The sequence below is a fragment of the Uloborus diversus genome, chromosome 7 (genome assembly GCF_026930045.1).
Source record: "Uloborus diversus isolate 005 chromosome 7, Udiv.v.3.1, whole genome shotgun sequence".
Taxonomy (NCBI): domain Eukaryota; kingdom Metazoa; phylum Arthropoda; class Arachnida; order Araneae; family Uloboridae; genus Uloborus; species Uloborus diversus.
In genome coordinates, this window is record NC_072737.1 from 40,708,434 (window position 1) to 40,735,128 (window position 26,695).

Below are 26,695 nucleotides of genomic sequence, written 5' to 3' on the forward strand. Positions count from 1 at the left end.
ATTTCTAGATTACTTATTCTCCTTATTTAAGATTGATAAGACATAAAAAACTTTAATGGTATACGCTGTAAATATAATCTTTATGATTAGTGCACAAATGCAAATTGACTGTGATATATATATCTTTATAACCACATCCTAATCTCCATTTCTTTTTTTAAGATTATGCTTGATATAACCTAATCTAGAAAATCACAAATTATAATATTTGTACCTCAGAACCAGAACAACGTAAGTCACATTATCTTAATTTTACAGGAGTGGGGAAAAACTTTTTTGTGGCGCATCCAATGGATGGGACACACCTTTCTTTTAACCCTGGTAAAAAATTGGAAAGGTCTTAGTAGAAAGAATTACATTCACATGGCTCTATGCGGAATAAGTTTCTATATACAATGCATTAATGAACAGAAAATTGCAATTTTTGGACTGTGACTCTGAGGTACAGGTATGATGAGCGCAAATTTCCTCACCATTTCATTTGTAGAAACAAGAAATCCAACGAGTAGAATCCTATCGCAATTCATAATTGTGAATAACATGACATCAAAATTCAAAAGAATGCCATGGGCTGGATACCAGATCATTTCTTTTCTTTTAAGTCATTGGAGTGGTGTTGTATGCTCCAGGTTTCAACACTTCCGATTCTTTCCTCATTTCAGCACTTGCAGGAGGTGGCTCAACATCAATTCATTCTTCATCTAACTTAAATCAGTTCCTTCATTCCTTAATTTTCCTGTAGCAGTCTCATGCTTCTGATCATGTTGATATGGAAGTACGGGGGTATTTTGATTCATTTCCATTCATGACACCATCTCTTGAGAAGCATATCTGAGATTTTCTACTATATTTTTGTTTCTTGCTTAACTTTTATGTGAAATCTAGAGTAGACAATGCAGTTCTGATCGTTTTAGCAGATACCTGAACCTGAATTTGGAAACTGATAACTAATCGATGTATTGATCATATTCAACTCATAATTTTAACCAACAAATGAATAGAGGAAGTCGGAACCGAATGATTTTGATAGCATGAACCGCAATCACATTAAGTGGAGACTACTGTATTACATGTATTGGAGAAAAATTTTTGCTGTAAATGAGGAATTGCATGAAGCTTGTAAATGTTTGGTTGAAAGTCTTATTTTTACTCCCACTAGTGTTAATGTTTTTGTTATCTGTAAATGAAAAAAAGACAAGTCCTAAACTTTATACAATAACTAACTTTTATATCCATGAAAAGAACATTTATAGGTTTGTATATCTACATTCATCTTTTCTGCAAGTATTAGTTCTTTTTCTCGTAAACAACCTGAAATGAAAAATGATTGTTACTTGTAATTTTAGTTGGGGAATGTGGAGCAAAGTAAAATACTTAAGACAATTTGCCTTTTCAAAACGATGGAAATTTGTTTTGAAAATTACAATATATGATGAAAGAACTATACATTTTATAATAAAACGTTCAATTAAATATTTTTATTTTATTTTATTTTTTGTAAGTACATATGTACTTTAAAAAGTGGAAACTTTTCACTTCACCCCAAAGTGAAACTAAAATAGTTGTCTAAAGAAATATTTTTTTATTGATTTTAAAAGGCTAAACGAAAGAAGGAATGAATGTAAATGAATGAGCCAATTATTAAATATAAAATGAGCCTTTGGCGGCACCATTGAAAATCATTGGAATGACCCAATATTTTTCTGCTATTAGTTTTTGACCAGTTGTAAAAAATGAGGGGGTGATCCCAATTCGTTTTTATCCTACAACTTTGTTAATATTCAAAAGAAAATAGCGTTTCCAGTCATAAAATATGCTTCATTTAATTGCTCAAAAAATTCCAGTCATAAATGAATACATTTGTGCTGAAAAGTAAAAAAAAAGACAAAACAATGTTAATACAGTGAAACCCTGATTTTACGTCTCTTGAACCTGCTTTTTCCCCTCATTTCTAGTTTTTAAAATCAGATCCCAGTTTTCTGGATTGTACGTTTGTTATTATGAATTTCCTGCATTTTACGTTTTCCTTGTAAAGTAAAAAAAAATGTTCTAAGCAATGTCTTTCATTTGTGCTTTTTAAAGATAATCCATGTTGTTGAAAGTTAATCTATGAAAATTAATGCTACTGCTCCATTTGTAGCCTTTTGGAACTTTTCGTCCTCTAATGAAAAAGAACCGGAAGCACAACCTGTCTCAAGGCCGGATCCAGACATTTTTCGAGGGAGGGGCGCCGATTGATTTTTATTACTTACTTTTTACTATGTATACCGATTTAAAAATATTGATCACAAAGGTTTTGGACTATAATTCCAAAACAGTTCTGAGATAGGGTCATAAACCATAACCTCCCTTTTCCCAGTAACAATGAAACTCGTCTAAATTTGCGTTTTTTGAACTTCATTTTCGAAAAATTACTGGTGGAGAGTCCTTTAAGGGAGGGGGGATTAACCCTCCCTTGTATCCGTCCCTGGCCCATGTCTTTCAATATTGCATTGAAGAGCTTACAAATAGTATAGTGCAAATAGTGAAAGATTTTTCTTTCTCATAAAGATGAGGAAAAAAACTTGCCACATATTTCCACCCTAAAAGGTGCAGCATTTACTTTGAACTCAATGACTACAAGTAACTAAAATTAAAAATTTTAAAAACCCTCGACTGAGTCGCAACTCTAGAATCAAAAGGGAAAATTGAAAATCCCTTTAAAAGCCTTATACTATTAAAAATCAATTTCAAGTATTTTACTTGCTAACAAATAGAAACTGGCAACAGATAAAAATTTTAAATTGTTCCATTTAATTTCTTTGTCGGCCAACCATGAATTCGATGATCTATCCCATGAATAAAGGCTTAGCCATTATTAAAATCTGCTTTAAAAAGATGTTATAATTTGAATTCTATGTAACATGGAAGTTCCAAACACATTCTATCAGACACGGAAAAAAATTCTCTTTGCTTTGGTATTAAATTTTAACTTTTTAAAATATGTTTTCACTGCAAAAATCACGAAAAACCTTTCAGAGGTTTTTTAATTAATTATCTTCATTAATTAATGTCATTCAAAGACACAACCTAGCTAAGAACACTCTCGATCAACTCTACTTTTGATAAAAAAAATGTTCAAAATCAGTCCATCCGTTTAGGCGCTAGAGTGCCACAGACACACAGATGCACAGATACACAGATACAGACACGTCAAACTTATAACCCCCTTCCTTTGTGTGTCGGGGGTTAAAAATACCATCCACTATTACGGGCTATTTTCGAACTAAAATGGTATGCGTTATGAAGTGTTCTTTTTTTTTAACTATAAATATTATACCTTTTGAAAGAGTCATCTTTATTACCTTTAGCTTTTTTCTATTTGATTTTTACTTTCTATGTATTTCCTGTATTTTATGCTATCTCGTATTTCATTTTTTTTTTCAACCCAGTCCCTTGAGAAATGTAAAATCTGGGTTTCTTAGTATATACAAATTTTTAGGAAACTACACATGTTTCTGTGTTACAATGAATCCCATTCTCAATGCAAAAGAAGTGAGCTTATAAATAAAAAGCTTTTGTTGGATGTCTTTTCCTCCATCAGCTCGCCTCTTTTGTATTGAAATTTCTTTTGAATGGATCGCTGTTTTATTTTCTTTCATAATATCAATATTTGGCTATTGTTGTACTTTTGTACTGTAAACAGCAGTTATTATTCAGCTCTTTCTAAATGAATAATCAAAATCGATGTGCAGTTGATGCTCAGTTATAAACCTCTAATTAACAAACACTCGCTATTTTGTGAACTAGAGCAGACCCTCCTTTTCATCAGGGGTTACGTTCCACAAAAACGCTACATAAATCAAAACCACATAAATTAAGACTTAATAATAGTGTTAAAATGGGGTTTAGGTTCCATAGTTGAAAAAAATGCTTCATTCTAGTGATAGATAAATATAGATAATGAGTTTATTGTGTACTGTCTCCGATACATACTCAAAACGTATATAAAGAAAACATGAATTAACTTAGTGTTACTAGAAAGGAGCTGGTTATGATATTCATTGGACAGTCATTATTTTATTCTGTAGTTTTTTGTGCGGCATTAACGCATCCATAATTACTCACGTCATTTCCTTGACCGAATCTTCTTTGACTAACAAATCAGAAAAATCATTTGAATCATTGTCAAGGAGCAATTTGAAATCTTCAATGTGAAAGCTTTTGGTTGTGCCTCATCGATGTTGGTATCCTCGTTAGCTTCGTTCTCCTTTGTCTTCTAAAAGCTCTTCTTTCAGTCAGCTTTGAATTGTGTGAGTTTAATAACTTTACTTCTGGAAAGAGCTCTGGAACCAACTACAAAGAATGTCCCCAGTGACCCAAGTTCGCTTATTAGAACGCCAAAATACAGTTTGTTACGTGTTACCTATAATCTCAGGAATTTTCAAAGAGGGAAAATTTTTAACCATTTGCAATGCCACATTCGCGTAAAGTAAAATGAATGTGTCAAATCTTAAACTGTGTATCATCAAATCGGCGTAAACCCACGTAAAATGAGGGTCTACTGTATTTGTTTGTCCCGAAATTTTTTTTTATTTTGTTCTACGAATTGAAAAGGATCTCTTTTTTCGAATTGAAAAAGGATCTCTCTTTCCGCACAGTAAAGGTTAACCTTACAATCTGAATGTTTAGTTGTCTGTGTTTAGATGTTTTTTTTATTTCTTTCTCTCTCTCTCAGAGAAAGAAAAATATATACAAAGAGGTAGTAATAAAATAAATTATACCTTATTAGTAGCGTTGAAGAAATAGAGTATTCCTTCTTTCAAAATGTTGCATTAAAAAGCATACTAAAATTAAAAACTGCTTCAATGTGTGATGCTTAAGTAAAGGTAAGATGGGTTTTTGATTCATTGTCACTTTTGTCGTAAAATACATTCTATGTACTTGACTAAAAATCCTTTTTTGCAATGAGGTTTCCAAAATATGAAGCTGCCCCCTGATTTTGCACTGAGATCTTTAATTTTAAGTTCATTATGTCTCATGTGACCAAATAGGTCTAGATGGTCTTCCGTAGAAAGGGTTGCACCAGAGAACGAATGTTTCTAGGAGTAAGGAAATTTGATTTTGGGAAATCTAAAGAGAAACTATAAATATTACTTACTACATGATTTCCTCATACTCTCGACGTCAGTTAATGTTTCCAAATCTTCATTATAAATCACACCATTTTGATTTACACAGTAGCAACTAAAATTAATTAAAATAGTATTTCTTAATAGCAGGAATTACGTATCATTTACTTCAGTCATTATCTAAGAAGCAAAATTCCACCCCCCCCCCTCCCGTAAATGAAAATCCTTGAATTACTTTCTATTAGTTGTTTCATTAGTCAACCACGTTCAATTAATAAACCGCTAACATTCATTTAGTCAATCAGTAACTTTCATTCAGTCAATTTCGGTCATGTAATCAATCCGCTAGTCACGTTCAATTGATGAATTGCTAAACGCGTTCAGTAATCAACCACATTCAGTCAATCAATGTTGTTCATCATATTAGCCAATCACATTTATTTATTTCTGTTGACTCAACAGACCACGTTTCATTAATCAGAAACTTGATAAAATGAGCATATGTGATTGTACCTGACTGTTTGAATGAATGTGATTGATTGATTGAAAGTAATTAAATGAACATGATTCTTTGACGCAATGAACTTGGTTGATTGAATCGGTTTATTAAATGAACATGACAGATAGAATGAATATGATTGACTATTTCCGACTAACTGAACAAAAAAGATTGATTCAATGAACGTCATTGATTAATTGGATGTGATTAAAGTGATTAGTTGATTTAACAAACGTGATTTATTGGTTTGATGAACGTAAATGGTCGACTGATCTTGATTGATTGTTTAAATTAATAAATTGAACGCGATTGGTTAATTGAATGAATGTGGTAAATGTTATTGATTTATTTAATGATAACGTGGTTTATTGATTTGGTCAACGTAACAGGTTGACTGAAGTTATCGATTGATTGAAAGTAATAAAATGTACGTGGTTTTTTTTATTCAAAGAATGTTTGAATGAACACAATCAATTGAGAGAGTGGCTTTACTAAATAAACGTGATCAATTGAACATCTATATATATAAAGGTGACAGTGTTTCTTTCTTTGTTTGTACCCGATGGCTAGAAGATCCCATAGCACCTACAGCCCTGAAACTTGGCACAAAAATTCGAACGTACCCCGGGCCCATACACCTCGAAGCCGAAATTCTAAATTTCAAATTAGTTTTTTTTTCTAATTAACTAATTAAACAAAATTTCAGCTAATTAGGGGGTAAAAATTCCCCCCACCCCCGAAACATTATATATCGTTGGAAAGGGTTTTCCTTCCCAAACAAGATGATGTTTGTTCCATTTTTCTCCATTAATTAGAACAGGAGATATAGGCAATTCTAATTGAGCCAATTTTCAAGGCTTCTCTTTCGAGAAATTGCTATAACACTAGGCCCACTTTCCGGACAATTTTCAACTAGAGCACTAGGTCCATTTTCCAGACGATTTTTTAATTACTTTTTTTAAAAACATTTTGGAGGAAGTTGCCTTTGTTGCTTATGAATATTTTACTGTTATTACTTTATTTTAAACTCATTGTGTGTATGTTAATTGATTTTCTTTTTAATTAGAAAGTCGCTTGGCGAATTTGGCGATGAATTATGGAGTTTTTTACATTTGAAAGCCACTGCAAATGTAATTTTGATCTAATTTGTTTTTCTTTAATTCAACGAATTTTCTTTAAATTTTTAGCACAGGCATCGCTGTGCGGGTACTGCTAGTCATTAATATAATGAACGCGTTTGATTAATTGAATGACGTGATTAGGTGACTCAACATGATTGAGTGATTAAATTATTGTTATTGGTGTAATGAACGCAGACCCGGAAGAGTTCCTATTTTTCCTACTTTTTAGAGCTCTCTCCTTATTTTCCTACTTTTTTCCTTTTTTCCCCTACTTTTTTCTTTCTTTATTATAGCACTTCTAATTGTGCATTGATTCTTAGTTTTACAATGCCGCACCGATAATTTTCTGCATGTTTCAATTTTCAAAAGCAAAAGAAACAAGCGACTCCTGAACTTTTCTTTGATTGACTACAATAATTTCTGGAAGGAACGCCGCGGCGTTAAAAGTGAAATATTCGTAAGTGACTTTTTTGCCGTTGCGGCGTTTATGATCGACTTTTCTTTATATCGCCCTGACTTCAGTTCTACTGTTTTAACGATACAATAAAGAAATAGATGCTGGCACATTCTGATGCAATTATATATCATTTACCCGTCAATTAGAAGCTTTAATTAAAGTAAACGGCCGACTGCTCAAAAAGTGCCGGAAAAGCCGAAAATATTTCCTGTTCCCCAATTTTTTGTACAGTTGATTACAAGTGAAATGGAGCTGTGTTTAAACAGAAAGGCAATGTAAAACCTTGAAAGGAATGTAAGAAAGAAAAAAATGAAAAACCTGTACACTGTTACATATTTTATTGATGTTAATACAAAATAAAAGCGACAGAAATTCGCAAAAACGGACCACTTCAAAAATTATCGCGGAAACTAACTTTTTCCATACAGAAATATGATTATTGTTCATTCAAAATCGTAAACATGATTTTAAAATTTAAAAGAAATTATTTTCTTTCCTTGCAAAGAGTATTTGCAGAAAAAAAAAACCTAGATGGGCAAAACGTTCCCGATTTTTGGAGAAAAATCGGAAATTAATTTAAATGCAAGATTCCATTTTTATTTCTTCAAATTTTAAAAGTTGGGAGATAGAACCACAAGCATAAATGTATTGTATTTTTTTAATGGGTATTTAGTATTTTCTACTCTGATGTATCATCAATATCGTTGGAGTTGCTCATCATTTTTATGTGCTGCGTTTATGGCAATTCGGCATTTCTGAACATTGAAATTTTTTTTGACAGACTCTTACTCTTTCCGGGGTGCGGAAATTGTACCGATGCGGTGTATCTACTGCAAGTTATTGTACTAAAGGCGCCTGACCAAGGGGGGGGGGGGAAAATATATGCAGGCATTTGATGCCAGGTGCTCCCCCTCACTCTCAATTTCGTGAACAATTTCCGAATGAATATTTTTGTTGTATGGTAAAGATTGAGAGAAACTATATGCCTTCCTTTTTATGCACAGAGAAACATTAGTAACTGATCTTTGTCTTTGATAAAAATGTTAGGTTTACCATGCATGAGTTTTTCCTTTTTTTTTTCCGTGGCAAAAATTTTGGAACAAGGAGGTAAAAAAATCATTAAACCAAGAAAACAATATTTGTTTTTATTGCTTGATTAAAATTAAAAAAGGCCCGTCATCGAAGGATGTATACTGAATGCAAATTTTATCTGAAAACAACAAACACCCCACAAACTTGTCTAGTTAAGCATTAATTTTCCAAAGTCAGGGACGGGAGAAATAGACCCCACTGACCCCCATAAATGATGTGCTTGAAACAAATATTAATGTTGAATGCTAAAAATACATAACATAATACAAACCCTTTAGTTTGCGTATTTCGTTATTTATTTAGTTTAATATAAATTTTATGTTTCATATTTAACAACAACTTTATTTTGATTCTGCATTTTCAGTTCTTTTTCCTTTTTTTTTTTTCTTTTTGAGCAATCACGATTGCTTATTGTTCTCACTTGACTGTTTTGATGTGCTATCATTTTATTTTCCCGCCAGCACCCTCTGCAGCATCACTGTCGACCGGTTCCTCACGATGCTGCTCCTATAGCGAAAACCGTCTCCAGGTTGCGTCAATATCCTACACTTACACGCATACATACACATACGCCTACACACACAAACACATACACACACACACCTGCACACAACTACCCACACACACACTCAAACACATACATACACACACGCGCGTACATACAGACACCTACACATACATACAGACACCTACATATACACACACAACTACCCACACACTCATGCCTGCACACAGACACAAACACATATGCCTACACACACATACACATTTCCTACCACACACAAACACTCATACACACAACTACCCACACACTCATACTTGCACACAGACACAAAAACACATGCCTACACACACACATACCCCTACACACAAACACACATACCCCCCCCCACACACACATGCCTACATACACACACACACACTCGTGATGGCGAAAAACATAATTTGAATTCTAGAGGTCAAAATTCAAATTTTTTTCTATTTTTTTTTCAAATTCAAACATCTGCTCCTGTTTATGCGAGAATTCATGTCAGCTGCTGATTATTTTTAACTAAAACTAATTTAATATTTGCTTTGCTTTTCGTATCATAGTTTATGACAACAGGAGCTGAAAGTGTTAGTATTTTGAAATGATAAATGGATGCTCTCGAAGGAATGTTTTCGTTTTTGACAAAACAAATCTTCAACAAAAATGGTTTTATTGCACAAAAATATGAGTTTTATTAAAATTATTATTATTATTGTTTTTTTTTCCTATCGCACTCTTTATCATTTTATTCTGTCACACTTAAAAATTTTATTACTGTGTTGTTGAAAGGTGTTTCTTTGTTTGGATTTTATTTTCATATTTTTGTAATTAATATCTTTGTTTTCCACCAGTTTTTTTTTTCATACTGATGATTTTCTGCTTATTTCGTTTTGTTTTTGCAACTCTGTCTTTCATTAAATTCTTTTAATACTTCAAAAGTACTGTTGGTTTATTTTTGAGACAGTTTAAATCAATAATACTGTTAGTTTATTTTACATCTTACTAATATTATATATGCGAAAGTTTGTCTGTATGGATGGATGTATGGATGTATGGATGGATGTATGGATGTTTGTTACTCTTTCACGCAAAAACTACTGAACGGATTTTGATGAAACTTTACAATAATATAGCTTATGCATCAGAATAACACAAAGGGTAGTTTTCGTCCCGTTATGGGGGGCAAAAACCCCCTTAGGGGGGCAATAAAACACAATTTTTGTATAAATTCTCTAATATTGGGATGAAAAAATACTTGCACATATTTACATTATATGTCCATCGAAAGCTCTGATTTTTCTGCTGAAGATGGCACCTGTTCGAAATTTCTAAGTAGAATAAAAAAACGAGTTATGAGCTTTTTAGATCCATGTTCGAAGGCTTTCCTCAACTCAATACAGTATTTAGTGTATCATCTCAACTCCCTGTCGATAGCGACAATTGTTGTATTGCTGACTTTCTTTGCTTTTCGTGATTGTTCAAGGCTTTTCTCAAGTCAAATCTTGAAGTAAGATTTTTGCACAAGATTGGCAAATAATACATGATTTGGCTGATGATTTTCCATTTAAACGGAACTTTAATGTAATTAATGGTTTTTATTATTATTTATGCTGATTGAACACTTACTCATTATCCAAACAACCAGCAGATCGCCAAAATATTTGCAGAAAGATTTCCGTAGCTGATGCATTTGGCAGTTTTTTTCAACGTTGCTGTTTTTGAAGCCGAAGACTACGTCATAATGTTTCTCAGCTTTCACCATGTAAACAAAATATCGCCAATCAAAAAATTTTCAAAAGACTTTTTTTTACTGTATTAAATAATCCAGCAACTAAATTAGGCAAATCCATAAACAGCACAAAAACTTCCATTAATTTTCCTTTTTGCACAATTTTAAACAATCACCAAATTTTATTACTTATTTCGGTAACATTTCGGATGAAACTGTTTAGCGCCATTTTATGGTGACCAAAAATATCTCAGCATCTGGCGACGGTATCTCTGTAACGAAAATTAATATATCGTTTTACAAAGTAAGGAAAGAATGGGGGAGCATCATCGAAGGTATCCCGAAACGACTTTCGCAAATTCGGTAAAATCGCACCAAGAGCCACAATGATTGAAATTTCCCGAAATAACTAAAGCAAGTATAAGGGGATTACGAGCGCAGCTACTTTTTTTTTAATCACTTCGTACTTCATTAGCCATACAGAGAAGGTTTTAGACTCCATGTTAAAAAAAAAAGTAACAACAGATTAATCTTTTTAAACATGAGAAGATTAATTTAAGGTTTTTTAAATTTGTGTATATGCTTAAATATAGTGCTTTCGTTTCTAAATCAATACTACTTTGTTCTTTATACTTATTGCTATTTTAGTTTTATGGGTAAGGAAGAAACTCGATTTTTAATCACGTCAAAAATATGTGTTTTAAATTCTTTCACTTAAAACAGAAAACAAAAGCAAGTAAACGATTTTTTCTAATAATTATTACTGACCCAGGCAACGCCGGGTATTTTTGCTAGTGTAAAATAATTTTTCGGGGAAAATTATTTTTTAGGTTCAGTTTTTATCTTCACTTTTTAACGTACTTTATTTGTTAATTTTTTGGTCATAAACCTTTTTATAGTGTAATGCAGCGGCGCAGCGTGTGGGGGGGAGGGAGGCAAGCCTCACCTGGAAATTTTATTTTTAGCACTATATTGCCAACCCCAAATGCGATAGTTCATGCACATATTATGAAACACACAGAAAGTTAATTCTGGTTGCACTAGTTAGAAATAAAATTTACGCTGAATTTGTTTCCTCTTGACGTGAGTGTAGTCCTATCTCTTCCTATTTTTTTCCTACTTTTTTAAAGTGATTTTTTTCCTACTTTTCCTACGTTTTCAATTTTTGATTCCTTATTTCCTACTTTTTCCCCCCAAAAAACCACTTCGGGGTCTGTGAACGTTATTTACTGAGTATGATGAATCAAACATAGTTTAGGAAATGAACATATTTTTACGTATACATATGTATCTTAACACACTCTAAAGCTCCTCTATCTGTAAATTTCAATAACAGTTTGTGCCATGAATCCATTTGAGAACACCTTTGGTCATGTCACGTAACAGCTAAAACCATGCCCACGTATGTGTAAATACATTAATTCAATCACATTATTGTAATTAAAATACATGTATGTAACTAATGTTATCGTACCATCATCACACTTTTTTTTACTTGCCAAAATTTCTAGTTTTAAGCAGAATAAGCTCCATGTGCTGGTTTCTTGAAAAAATATTAAGATTGAAATCTGATGGATGCTTAAGAAATTCTTTGTGTAATATAAAGAGTTTAGGTTTAACCTTCAAAAAATTTACAAATTTTGTAAAGAAATCTTCAGGATATCTTAAGAAAAACGCCACCCCATATCCGCCCCAAACGCCCCCATCTCTTACCCGCCCTGGAAGACCGGGCGATAAAATACTTGCTTCGACATGTACTCTCTTTACGTGTAACATTTTTTAATGAACCTTTTGATAACTTTTTTTTTGTGTTGCCAACTCTTGGTCTACTACAGAAAAAGCTCTTATACTGCGTTCACGGAAGAGATAGACCAGAAATTAACAAAACAGCTTGACAGAAAGTTTGCCATTATGTCATTTTTGGGGATTTTTTTCTGGAACAAAAGAAAAAAAAAACAATACTAGTATTTGCATTTTCGCCTTTCACTTAGCACCAATTTGTTCTTGATCAAGCCAAGCACTTAATAGATGTCGCCAAATGGTGCTTTTTTTTTTTTTTTTGTTTTACATCTAGTCTATCTCTCCGGTGACTCAATATAGGTAAGTAGAATTTTCATTTATTACTGCTCTTAGAAAAATTTTGGGGGTTTCAAATAGAATTGTAATGACTAAGAATGCTTTTTATCATGTGATGTGATTCTTTTTGACAAAAAGGAGATCAGTTGACTGAAATAATTTAAAAAAATAAAAAGTTAGTCGCCCAATCACAACATTTTACTATTTGTTCATATTTACCTGCCTTTCTTGCATTGGAGTGGAGCATAACTTCCATCTAAATCGCACTCTGGAAGATCTACACCAATAGTTGTGATGCCTTTGGCTTCATAATTTTCTTTTTGCTGTGAAATAAATGCTCTTTCTTTTTGGCACTTGCTTTGCAGCATATTGTTGTTTTTCTTTATAAAGAGTAGAGTCATCTTGAATTAAAACATTTCCAAACGTTAATTTTTCAGGGACTATTGTTTTTCTCTTTTAGTCTAATTTGTTTGTACAGTGCAATCCCGTTACAACGAATACCAGTAAAACGAAATATCAGTTTCAACGAAATAAATTTTCAGTCCTGATTTAATCTCCGTTACATTACTTGAACTTGATTGTAACGAAATTCCCGTTACAGCTAACAAAATTTGCGGTTCCTTGAAGTTCATTGTAACGGGAATTCACTGTACATCAGTGTTGTTGAATGTACTGCCGGTCAAAATAAATCCACAAATCAAAATGTGCTACAGATATTGCTACAACTTTGCCAGTTTTCAAAATATGCTTTCAAATAAACATTTTGTACGCTCCCTGAAACTCTGCACATTGAAACATCCTTCAGAGCACGTGTGTAAGCCACTTTAACAGCATCTAGGGCTCTGTGGTTGCGTTCTTTGAGTACGGCTCTGAGAAAGAGGAAAAAGTCTGTAGGGGCAATGTCAGGGACTGTAGGGAAGCTGAATTATTGTTGTGATGCCATTTTTCGTCAAGAACTCCAACCACGAAGCAGATGTGACACGGTATATTGTCATGATGAAACTTCCCATCAGCGGCAATCTTTGCTCACACTCGGCTGACATGTCTTTTAATTTTTTGCGCAAATTTTTTATTGCTTAACTTGGCTCAATGCTTTGCTGCATTTTGAACTTGCATGTGGACTCTGAAGGATGTTTCATTTCCTGATTAGGCCAAGGACGGATCCAGAAATATTTTCAAGGGAGGAGCGATTGATTTTTATTACTTACTTTTTACTATGTATACTGATTTTAAAATATTGATCACAAAGATTTTGGACTTTAATTCCGAAACAGTTCCGAGATAGGGTGCAGAACCCAAACCTTCATTCTCCCAACATCAATGAAAACCCAGCTAATTTGCGTTTTTTTGGACTTCATTTCCAAAAAATTACCGGTGGAGAGTCCCTCAAGGGAGGGACGATTGCCCCCATCGCCCCACCCTTGTATCTGTCCCTGCTCTCAGGGAGCGAACGAAGAGCGGAAAATTTGCCTGTAGAAGTGTGTTGATACTTTGATTTGTGGATTTATTCTCTTTACTTAAAATACAGACCCTGTGCAATATTCGATAAAGCGGGGTATTTCATTATGTGAGGAAATGTTTCTTTGCCGTGCCAAAACTGATAACGCTTGTCCTAAAAACACATTAATTAATTTGCAGCCATTTAATAGAAGTAATTAATGTTAGAGATTAAAAGTTTTTGAAATGGGCTCAATAAACACACACACACAACAAAATAATATAATTCAATAATTCTAGAGAAAGTACATACGAAAATTCTAAAAATACCACTAAACTTAGAACTTAAATTGCTAAATCTTCGTTTTAACACCACTTTCCCTACATTATTTATTGAAAAAATCTAGGATAGAGGGTTGCTTGCTGAAAGTGTTTTGGGAATACTTTTGTATGTATTCTTTTTCAAGCTATGAAGAACAAGTTTATAATTTCAAAGATTTTAATATTAACTAGTTAAGGGGGTTGGATTTCGGCTTCCGTGTTTGCTGAGAGAAGTATTTGTCTTCGCATTCAAAAGACTTATGGAATGGTTGGGAATGGGTTGTGTTCCCAACATTTTTTTTAAAAATGGACATTAATTCTATTTTTGCCTTGCTGTGCTGTTTGATATTTTTTTTTCGATTTATTGAAAATTTCTCTCATCTGAAATACATACAAAAACAGACCAGTCTCATTGCACAATCGAGGGGACATTAGTTGTTAACGGGAATCTTCAACATAGCGTCTTTTGGGAAATAATGGGTTGTCGGAAGTTTTTGTTCATATAAGTGGGGTATTTGTATATCCGGTACTCGTTTAAGCGGAGCTATCTGCATTTATTAACATGGCACTGTAATTCATATTTCACTGAAGTAATATAAACCATGAAGTAAACCATCAAAAGTAAGGTAAAAACCAAAAAAAAAGCTTTGTGTGCTGGATTTTTGTATTGTAGCGTGAAAAAAATCAACAAAGTGCAATCTCATTGTTATTATTATTTTGCTTACACAGGGCACTGGTGTCTCGGCTTTTCTCCTTGTTTAAAGGAGTCACTTTCACACCCTGATACTGTTGAACGATCCATGAATTATCTTTACTAATAATAAAGCTGAAAGTCTCTCTGTCCGGAGGAAGTCTGGATGTCTGTGACGCGCATAGCGCCTAGGACCGTTCGGCCCGATTTTCATGAAATTTGGCACAAAGTTAGTATGTAGCATGGGGGGTGTGCATCTTGAAGCGATTTTTTCGAAAATTCGATGTGGTTCTTTTTTCTATTCCAATTTTTAAGAAAAAAAAATATCATAAAGATGGACGAGTAAATTACGAAATTATCATAACGTGGAACCGTAACATGGGCACAAGCCAATTGGCGAGATATTAAATTATCATAACGTGGAACCGTAAGATGGGTACAAGCCAACTGGAGAGAAAATTCACCATACATTATTTGTAAATATACAGGCGAACCAAAAGACCTTTTGATTTTTCTATTACGGGCAAAGCCGTGCGGGTACCACTAGTCATAAAATATATTGCAAAAATTTATTTATGGTAATGATTAAAAAGGGACTAATATTTGTTTTTACTGTTAAAATATACTGAAACTTATCAAAAATATTATTTTGTAATTTAAAAATAAACCTATTTTATTGTTCTTACAACTTTATTCTTAATACATCAAAAAGTAGACTTTTTTATAAGGTATTTATGCTAAACTGTAAAAAATAAACTTCATCTGGGAGTAATTAAAGAGAGAATTGTGGCGCTAAAATTTTACGATTATTTGCACGTTAAAAAAAACATTTCAGAGATATGAATTTGATTCTTTTGTGGAAACATAACAAAGTTATTTTTTGATAAAAAAATAATTCCATTTTTTTACAAATAAAGAATGCCATCAAATAATAAAACGTTTTCTCTTTTGGAAATAAGAAATGCAAACGTATGAAAAACGCAAATAAAGTTGGTTTCACATACGTGCCTTGAATGAATTTTCTTCAAATGTCCTCCTTTTATGGCCCATTAAAGTATTTTTCACCTTTTTTTTACTGCATTAAATTATAACATAGAAACGTGAAATGTTTTTTTTTTCTTAAAATTAAAACTGGTAGAAATCTACTGGGGGGGGGGGGATATAAGAAGCAAATGGCAGTAATTTTATAAGAATAAAAATATACTTTTTTCTCTTCAAGAACAAATTTTCTAATATTTTCCGCCATTTATTTTTGCTTTGAATACGATTACTCATTTATTATTATTATCTTTTATTTTTTAAACCGACTCTCACTTTTTGGCGGAGCCAGTATTGGGAACGAAAAGTGGACTATAGGTGGTGCTATAATTAGGATTAAGAACTAAAACAACTTGTATGCTACAATGTTCTGCTACGGTATGAAGCTAGCAATGAATCATTACATTTCTACTTGTTTTTAGTGATATTCTTGCATTGTTTTTCATATTTTGTGCTTGGTTTGTGAAGATGTGGTTATTCTTAATGCATCAATTTTTCATAAACTGTACATTTATCGGTTTTCTTTTCTTATTTTGATTTGTAGTATTGGTATTTGTTGTACGTCTATTCTTTGACTCTTTACAGTTTACAATATCATTTTCATATTTTTTTCCATTTCTAATTTTTACTTTGATCTATTGTCTACTATTTTTCCCTTTGTCACTATTGGTGTTTATTTCTACATAGGAAGGTTGCATACTATTATTTTGCACTGACTGATCGTGCCGATAAATACCAAGTTACCTTTAAAAAACGTAGCTAGAATATACTATTATCACAGCAGATCCTAGAAATTTTGCATTATATACTACTCAGGGTCAGTTTCCCGAGTGATTTAAGTTGCAAAATATTTTCGTATCTCACATTGTCACTTTCAGATGACTAGGATGATCGTAAGTAGTATGAGTGACAAGACATGTTTTCTTATGATGCCTTTTTTAGATTTATCAGAAAGATTAACAGTTAAACAAGAGTTTTCTACAAATATAACAGCTTGAGAGCTTTTCATTTTTGTTCAATAAGTTAAAAATTCTTTCGTTGTGATTTGTTCAAGTTTTCGTCTTCTTGGCTGTTATACCCATTTTGTTTTTGTACTTGAAAAATTCTCTTTGAAGAGAAACTTTTTATGTGAGGGGCTTTGAAATTCTGATCCGCAAGCCTTTTGTGTGGACGGAAGTGACGTAGTTAATTTTTAACTGTTGCCAAAAACAGTGAAAAATAATAGCAATCATAAAGCATGGCCCAACTAGCTAGCGCTGACGCTTAACGGGTCTTGACAATTTATGACTTTTTCTGTGTTAAAACCGATGCAACTATAATCCGCTCATGCATCCACCAATCAATGTCAACGTTTCAACGTTTTTTTTTTTTTTTTTTGATTGGACGTCGCCCATTTTGACCGCAAGAGGCGCTGAACGGAATCCCTGCATCCAACAATCAATGGCAACATAATGGAAACAGGGCTTCCCTGTAGCACCCACTTTGTTGCCATGAGTTTCAGTGATTGTCACGGCCTGTAAGCGTAAGCGAAATTTAGTGGGGCCATGCATAAAGTTAGTTCATAGACTAGTCTATGAGTTAGTTTAAATAACTTTCACTTTTTAATTGTTGCCAAAAACGATGAAAATAAATTAATTATAGGTAGTATTGTTAATAAACTTAACAAATTAATTTCAAGGCTGAACTTAAGCAAGTATACATTATTGTGGATTTTGGGCAAAACTTTTAAAAATGCAGGTTTTCGAAGATTTTCTTTGATTCAAGTCAAGTGGTCAGTTTAAAAGCGTAATTCCACATTGCTAAAGTTCGAGTTTGAAAAAAGTTTTGCTGACTTTTATTAACAACTAGTGGTACTCGCACGGCTTAGCCCGTAATAGAAAAAATTAAAAGGTCTTTTGGTTCGCCTGTATATTTACAAATAATGTATGGTGAATTTTCTCGCCAATTGGCTTGTACCCATGTTACGGTTCCACGTTATGATAATTTCGTAATTTACTCGTCCATCTTATGATATTTTTTGCTCTTAAAATTGGAATAGAAAAAGAACCACATCGAATTTTCGAAAAATCGCTTCGAGGTGCACACTCCCATGCTGCAAACTAACTTTGTGCCAAATTTCATGAAAATCGGCCGAACGGGTCTAGGCGCTATGCGCGTCACAGAGATCCAGAAATCCTCCGGACAGAGGAACTTTCAACTTTATTATTAACTAGTGGTACCCGCACGGCTTTGCCCGTAATAGAAAAATTGAAAGATCTATTGGTTCGCCTGTATTTACAAATAATGTATGGTGAATTTTCCCGCCAATTGGCTTGCATCTATGTTACGGTTCCACGTTATGATAATTTCGTAATGTATTCGTCCATCTTATGATAGTTTCTGTTCTTAAAATTGGAATAGAAAAAGAACCACATCGAATTTTCGAAAAATCGCTTCGAAGTGCCATATGCTACAAACTAATTCTGTGCCAAATTTCATGAAAATCGGCGCCGGAACGGTCTAGGCGCTATGCGCGTCACAGAGATCCTGACAGACAGAGATCCTGACAGACAGAAATCCTGACAGACAGAAATCCTGACAGACAGAAATCCTGACAGACAGAGGGACTTTTAGCTTTATTATTAGTAAAGACTAGTGGTACCCGCACGGCTTTGCCAGTAGTTGAAAATTAAAAGGTCATTCGGTTCGCATGTATATTTACAAATAATGGATGACGAATTTCTCGCCAATTGGCTATGTTCATTCGCTGTCCCCATTCCACGTCGTGATAATTTCGTAATTTACTCGTCCATCTTATGATAATTTTTGCTCCGGAAAATGTTATTAAAATTGAAATAAAAAAAAACGAAATCGAATTTTTGAAAAATCGCTTCGAGGTGCACACCCCCATGCTACAAACTAAATTTGTGCCAAGCTTAATAAAAATTGGCTGAACAGTCTAGGCGCCTATGCGCGTCACAGAGATCCAGACATCCTACAGACATCCTCCAGACAGAGAGACTTTGACCTTTATTATTAGTAAAAGCTAAAGATAAAGCTGAAAAGTCTCCCTGTCAGGATGTCAGGATCTCTGTTACGCGCATAGCGCCTAGACCGTTCGGCCGATTTTCATGAAATTTGGCACAAAGTTTTGTAGCATGGGGGTGTGCACCTCAAAGCGATTTTTCGAAAATTCGATTTTTTTTTTCTATTTCAATTTTAAGAACATTTTACTGAGCAAATTATCACAACGTGGAAGAGTAAATTAAAATTATCATAACGTGGATTCGTAAACATTGGCGAGCAAATGAACATAGCAAATTGGCGAGAAATTCGTCATCCATTATTTGTAAATATACAGGCGAACAAAATGACCTTTCAATTTTCTACTACGGGCAAAGCCGTGCGGGTACCACTAGTATTATAATATATTGTCTCCTCAGAACAAAAATAAGACATTTAATCCCAGAAGTAACTCTAATATATCCTACTGTTCCTCCGAGGCGACGATATATTCTTTACAATGATTGTCCATCTTATTTCATTTATTCATTTATTTATTTTTTTGTGCATATTTCCATTGCATGAATTTAATTTATTACATAAGAGGAACTGTTATTGCTGTTAAATGTTTGGAAAGAGGAGTTTTTCTATGAATTAATGTTTAACTTTGTGTATGTGTGATGCAATATTTAACCAACTTTGCTGCACTGTAACTCTGATACCAGTTGAATTTTTAGTCACCAAATTGTTTATCACAGATTCATATCATAAAAAAGTGCAACCCTGTATTAATTTCATTATTTTTCACTCAGTTCCTCTCGAAATGTTTAACTTTGAACTTTACGAAAATGCAATATTTGGCCAACTTTAATGCACTATATCTATAGTACCAGTTGAGTCTCAGTCTCAAATTGCTATCATATTTTTTATGTCAGGAAAATGTGTTACCTGTATCGATTTCATAATTTTTCACTCAGTCTCTTTTGAGGTATTTTATTTTAAACTTTGCCGAAATGCGATTATTGCCGTTTTTGAAAAATTGTACAAAAAAAGGACAAAGTTCTCAATCTTAAAATTTCTACAACAAGTACTTAGTCCAATATTATATCTACACAAGAAAAAACTAGTATGTTGTGGCCATCACGAAACTTTCTTCTATATTTTTCCTTTTTCTGATCCCTCCCCATGCTTGACGAGGAAGCAATATTCCTAACAAAAACAAAACTACACATGCAAAAACTTAACGACCATCCCAATGTCTGAATTATTGTAAAAAACAAAACAAAGAGCAAAAATTGAAAGTTACTTTAAAAGCCTTACTTGAATTAATTACAAATATTTTATTTATTAACAAACATAAGATGGCAAACAGTTAAAAATTTTAAATCATTGAGATAATATTTCCGATCATTCCCATAGAATTAAAATCACGAGAAATACGCAGACGACAATCTATTACGATTTATCTTTCTTATTGTTGCATTAATAAAACTATTTTTATTCGCAAAAAAAAAAAAAAAAAAAAAAAAAAAAAAATCAACACCTTGGAGCGATTGGAGTCAAAACTGAACCAAAGCCTGTTTACGTATGGATTCACATATATTCCAAATTTCAACCAGAACGTAGCATTACTTCTTGAGATAGGGCACTCACAATGGAAAAAAAGAACGGGCGATTACGCTACCCCCTTTTTAGCTGTTGACACCAAAATAAAATCAGCTCTTATACCCACTAAGGGCTACTTGTCAAAAAAATTTTGTTTGATTCCGTTCGTTATTTCTTGAGATACAGCAGTCACAATTGACGACAAAAAACGTTCTATAACTCAACCCCCGTTTGAGCTATTGACACCAAAATTGAATCAGCACCTGCTCCTGTTAGGGGCAATATATGGACCAAATTTTGTTTGATTCCGCCAGTTACTTCTTGAGGAATAGCAAGCACGCGTAACTCAAAAAACGTCCCATTGCTCCACCCCCCTTGGAGGAATTCGCGCCAAAAACCAATGGGCACAAGTTCACATAGGGGCACATATGTGTATCAAATTTCGTTCAATTTCATGCGGTAGTTTTTGCTGTAGAGCGGCCACAAAAACTGGTCACACACAGACGTGACACACATACACACACACACACACACACACACACACACACACACACACACACACACACACACACACACACACACACACACAGACATTTTCCAAAAATAGTCGAAATGGACTCAGCACACCTCAAAACGTTCGAATCCGTCAAAATTCGAAATTCGAAAATTTGCACGAATCCAATACTTTCTTCTATATATTAGATATAGAAGAAAGTAAAAAGTTATAATTGAGACTCCCCTTCTTTTTCTAATTTTTGCAGCACTAAAACTCGTATTTTATGCTAATTTTCAGTTTGTAGTTATACATTTTTTTTCTTCACCTTTTTCACCATTTAAATATAATATTTTGCAAGCAAATCATATATCTAGCGCTTCATTCTGGTGATGTAGGATTTTATTTTTCTTGATAGCCGAAAAATCAACCGAGTTAGATGCATTTACGTAATACTTGTTTTCGGTCCAAAAACGGCTACTAAGCAGACTTAAAATGGCGCGTGAAAAAAAAAATATGATCCTGAAAAAATCTCTTTCAACATTTTTGAACTCACTTAGTAGTGAAAAATAACTGGTAAAAAAATAGGAAAATCAAAAATCTCGAGCAGCAAATTTTATTCGTTTTGAGTGATTTAAAATGGATTGACCCTAAAATGTACAATGTGGTCGTGAATATGCCTAAGTCAGGCGCCTAAAGAACAAGAGCTTGGTGTGTGAGAAACTTTCGGAATGTAAAAAAAAAGAGAAGATAAAAATTTCACACTTCCATCGTGTGTCTATAAGACACACATTTTTTTTTGTGTGCCTTGATTGAGAGTAATTTCAATATGCAACAGAAATGTGGATTGGAGTGTAGTCATAAATTTTTACAATCTAACGAAATAAATGTAGCGCAGGATTTTCTATTCTCACTTCAAATAAACTATAGGATGAGCTGCAGTCTCTGTCTAATGGCTCCTGACAGAGGTAAAGCAAAGATTGTCCGCGCCAAATCGCAACATTTTACCTCTTTGGCTAATATCTTAAACCAGTGGTTCCCAACCTTTCTTGGCCCATCGCCCCTTTCGGAAGTTAAATTACACCTATCGCCCCCCACGTTTTTCCCTTAAAAACACAAATTAGATGGCGCTGATTTTAGTGAAGATTAACGTTACTGAACGCCTAATTTCGGTTTAAAGCTTCAAAAAGTGCATGATAAAGCAATAATTAGCTTTAAAACTGAATTTTTTTATTTTAACCCCTTCCCCTCCCCCCCCCAAAAAAAAGAAAAAACGTAATTTAAAGTGCTTTAATTAACCAACGTCATTTACATACTTAGCAAAAATAAGAATACTACATTTTTCAGTAACATGCTTTTTTTTCAATTGAAATCCGGAAAAAATGGAAAATTTCAACTGTTAAGATTTGTTCTTTTTTACCTTTTTAATGGCTGCCTTGTGCTTGATGGAACTCCGTTAAAGCTTTGATGTCTGGCTTTATATTAGTGAGATTTAATCTGAGGTCCCCTTTGAGGCAGATGTACAATCTATTTCTTTGCTTCGTGAGAAGCTGCACTAGAGAGCTAAATCCTCTTTCAACTAAATATGTTGAGGGGAATGAGATGAAGAGCTGTTCAACTTTTTTCCAAAGTTGTGGGTAAGTACCCATAAGCATCACCCAGGTAAGTTCGTAACCGTATTGCTTGAAAGTAATTTTTGATAAACAATCAAATTTCAAATCCATAAACTCTGTCTGCGAAGAGTTTTCCAGTTCATCCACATCTTCAAAACTAAATGGGTCTAAAGTCCAGTCAGGAATTTGTAAGTTGATCAAATCTGCAAACCTTGATTCCATGTTCATTTTTAACTGATCAAGGTGATCAATAAAAAATAAAAAATTTTCTTCAGGAAGTTCATCATCCACGATTAAACTTTTTTTTAGAGTCGGAAACAGATAAATCCTTTACGGCCAATATTTGCCTTGTGGACTTCGAATTTGGCAATGAATGCTGAAATTATGCTTTTGACCTTGATGAGGTTCATCTTGTTTCCTTGAAGCTTAATGTTGACTTCGTTCATTTTTTCAAAAATATCTGTGAGATACGCAAGTGTTCCAATTTGCGCTGTTTCAAATTCTCACTTAAAGCAGGATCATGCAAGTCGAGAAACTCAGCTACAGAGCCGAATAATTCAAAGAAACGACGCAAACAGTTTCCTTTGGAAAGCCATCTTACAGACGTATGTAAAAGCAAGCGTTCGAGTTTTTTATCATTTTCATGGCAAAGCTCTCGAAACAGGCGATCATTGAGAAAATTAGCTTTTATCTTGTTAATACCAGTAATGATTAATTGTAAGGTGTTATGTAAAACACCACTCAATTTTTTTGCAACCAAGTGTTGACGATGAATGACACAATGGATGGTGATCACTTCTGGTACTTATTTTTAAGGTGTGCAAGAAACCCAATATGACGACCCGCCATGGCAGGGGCACCATCTGCTGCGCAAGCACTTACATTTGTCAATGGAATTTCTTTTTCTTCAAAATAATCCTTCACCACTTTAAAAATCGACGATCCCTTTGTATCAGTAATCAAAGTTCTAGCGAACAACATTTCCTCAGTTATCTCTTTCGGCTCATTAATAAACCTCACATAAGCTAATAAAATAGCTTTGTTATCTGTCACAGTTAATTCATCAATCTGCAGTGCAAATTTACTTTGTTTCAAAACATTTATGAGTTTGCACTCAACGTCAGCAGCCATTTCACCTATTCTCCTGGAAACTGTGTTGTTACTGAGGAGGAGAGATTGACTTATCTTTTTACTGGAGCCCTCACCAAGCAAAATTTCAACTATTTTTTTGGCAGCCGGTAGACTAAGAGATTCGCCAATCGTATGAGGCTTATTACATTTTGCTATCAAAAGAGACACTTCGTAAGAAGCAAGAAGCCCTTTGTCAAGATCTGTTGCTTCTCTTCTAAGTAATTCACCCACCTTTGGCCGTTTATCCACTTTTTTTTTTTGAGGTCTTGAAAATAACTAAGAGGTTTATTTACTTTGTCACCATGTACTCTTGACAAATGCTCTTTCATTCGCGAGGGCTTCATCGCTTCATTGCTAGAAAATGTTTTATCGCACAAAAGACAATGCGGTAACTGCACATTTTGAGGTGACGTGACAAAACCAAATTTTAAATACTCTGCTGAATACTGCCGTCACTTCTTTTTCGAATTCAAATCGAACTTCCACACTACGAAACATGCACAATTAGACAGAAATTCACTAAATTAAATCAAACAATAGAAACTATGTAAGGAGGCTCATGCGCTGATATAATTGCAAGACTCTGAGTGATAACTGATAAGTAAATGCAAAAATCCATTCATACACATATCTATCCACTTTTCAGGCGTTAAATATATGCTTTTTTTTTCTTCCTCGTGAAAACGGCAATAAAATAAAAGATATTATTTTTTGCTTTTAGGATATTTTTTATCCTATCAGATTTGATTAAGCTGTAAATCATACATGCCTTATTTTCTGGGAACGACTTTCTTTGATTTGACGTGCCATATGCTTGGTTCGGTATTACACAACATAAGTATTCTGAAAGATATTTCTGAATTGTGTACTGATTTGTTTTAATAAATATGGTTTTTGAAAGGTCAAGAATTTCCCATTACCAGGTATCCGAATACCGGTCGCCCCCCGGAAATTTGTCGCCGCCAGGAAGAGTTCGATCGCCTAATTTGGGGGCGATCGCCCCCAGGTTGGGAATCACTGTCTTAAACCATCGCAAGGTGGCTAATCCAAGCTCTAGAACTGCAAATTTCCTTTTCTGAATGGAATCTTGTTTCTTAAGTTTGCAGTTTTGATGTTAACTTTTAGTTCTTGATGTAAAACTTTACTTCTTTGTGTTGCACCCAGAGGAGTGCTCGGGGGGGGGGGGGGGGGGGGAGGCACACCCATTGACCTGAGCCTGAAGGAGGTTCGAGATTTTTAAATTGAGGGGTAAAATATATAGAGAGAGACGTAGGGGTAAACATTGTATAGGAAGGCTCGTAAATGTCATTTGTGACGGGCCCCAAAATTTCTGTGCACGTCCCTGATGGTTACATCTCTAGAACAATAATTAGAAATGAAACTAATTAATAATGATTTCTGCCTTGCGTTTGGAACTGTGTAAATTGTGAAAAATTATTTTGTTTTTTAAACGTTAGAGAAACAATTTTATGAAGCTCGTTGGTGTTCTAAAGTTTATTTCATCCGTAGCGATAAAATAAAATAGAAATGAATTTTATGGGAACAAAAATACCGCAAGAAGAAAAAAACCATTTCTTTAAAGCTGCTAAGTTCAAATATGTTGGAAAAAAAGTATTGAAATACGTTTTGCATACGTGTTTCAAGCAAATTTTCCGCGAATATTTCTATTTTATGGGCCATTAAATAAATTCTTTTGCATTCTGTTTATTGAATTGCTATTCACGAATAAATGGAACTTCTGAACTAAAATTGCTAAAATCGAATTGTGGATACACACACACACACACACACACACACACACACACACACACACATATATATATATATATATATATATATATATATATATATAATATTGTATTTTTTAAATCTTTGGACTTCATGGGAGATTCCCCAACGCCCCTCGTGAATGTTTGTTTCTCTCTCTTTCGTGACGTCTCAGAAAATCAATTTACTCGATATAACCTGTTAAATCAAATAATTCTTTCGGAATTTTATTCAAATGGTTTTTGGTTTAAATTAAAGATTTGGAAAATCGTGCCCAAATGTAACTTATGCAATGTTATACTAACCAAAATCTTACAATAACTCCTACAAAGTACATATTTAGTCGGTGTGATTTTCTGACATCTAAAAAAAATAATGTATGAACCTGAGCTTTGTATCCGTATTAGTGATGTGCCGAATCGTAAAAAAAAGTAGATCCGCGGATACGGTTACGGATCCGGATCATTAGTAACAAGATCCGCGGATACGGATACGGATCTCAAAATGTTTTTGCCCAATTCAACTATTCAAGTGTAAAATTTATTACGGAAGGTATTCCCGTCACTGTAATAACACTGTTACTTCAAAAAATGTCATCTACGGCGAAAATATAATAAAGACTATGATTTACTCTTTGAAGAAATCTGTTGGAAGGGGAGAGTTGGAAGGAACGAGTCAGCGCAGCATTAAAGCTTAAATAGAATGTGAAAAATTATTTCTATCTTGCTCGGTAGTGTAGGATACAGGAGCAAGAATGTAAAGCTGCTACTAGATAGGCTGGAAATAATTTTTCGCATTTTATTTCAGCATAAATGCAGCGCTGACCCATTCCACCCAAATTACTCCGATTGACGAAATAACAGAGCCGGGAACACCTTTACAAACAGTAAATAGAGACTTTTGTTTCACTTTTTTTTTTGAAGGATGCCGGGAAAAACCAAAATGAAGAAAAACAGAAACCCCATATCCAATAACAAAAACTAATATTAAACTAAAAATTAAA

General features: G+C 33.8%; 1 protein-coding gene across 1 annotated transcript in view; it reads right to left on the reverse strand.

The window, feature by feature from the left end:
- Positions 1-1,204: 1,204 nt before the first annotated feature.
- LOC129226671 (SPARC-related modular calcium-binding protein 1-like) overlaps positions 1,205-26,695 on the reverse strand; it is a 45,226-nt gene continuing 19,735 nt past the window's right edge. Inside the window, exons 6-9 of the mRNA XM_054861301.1 lie at positions 25,128-25,141; positions 12,834-12,994; positions 5,141-5,226; positions 1,205-1,311 (exon numbers count right to left, since the gene is read on the reverse strand). Of these exons, the coding sequence (XP_054717276.1) occupies positions 1,220-1,311; positions 5,141-5,226; positions 12,834-12,994; positions 25,128-25,141 (353 nt within the window). The 3' untranslated portion in view covers positions 1,205-1,219. The remainder of the gene's footprint in view (positions 1,312-5,140; positions 5,227-12,833; positions 12,995-25,127; positions 25,142-26,695) is intronic.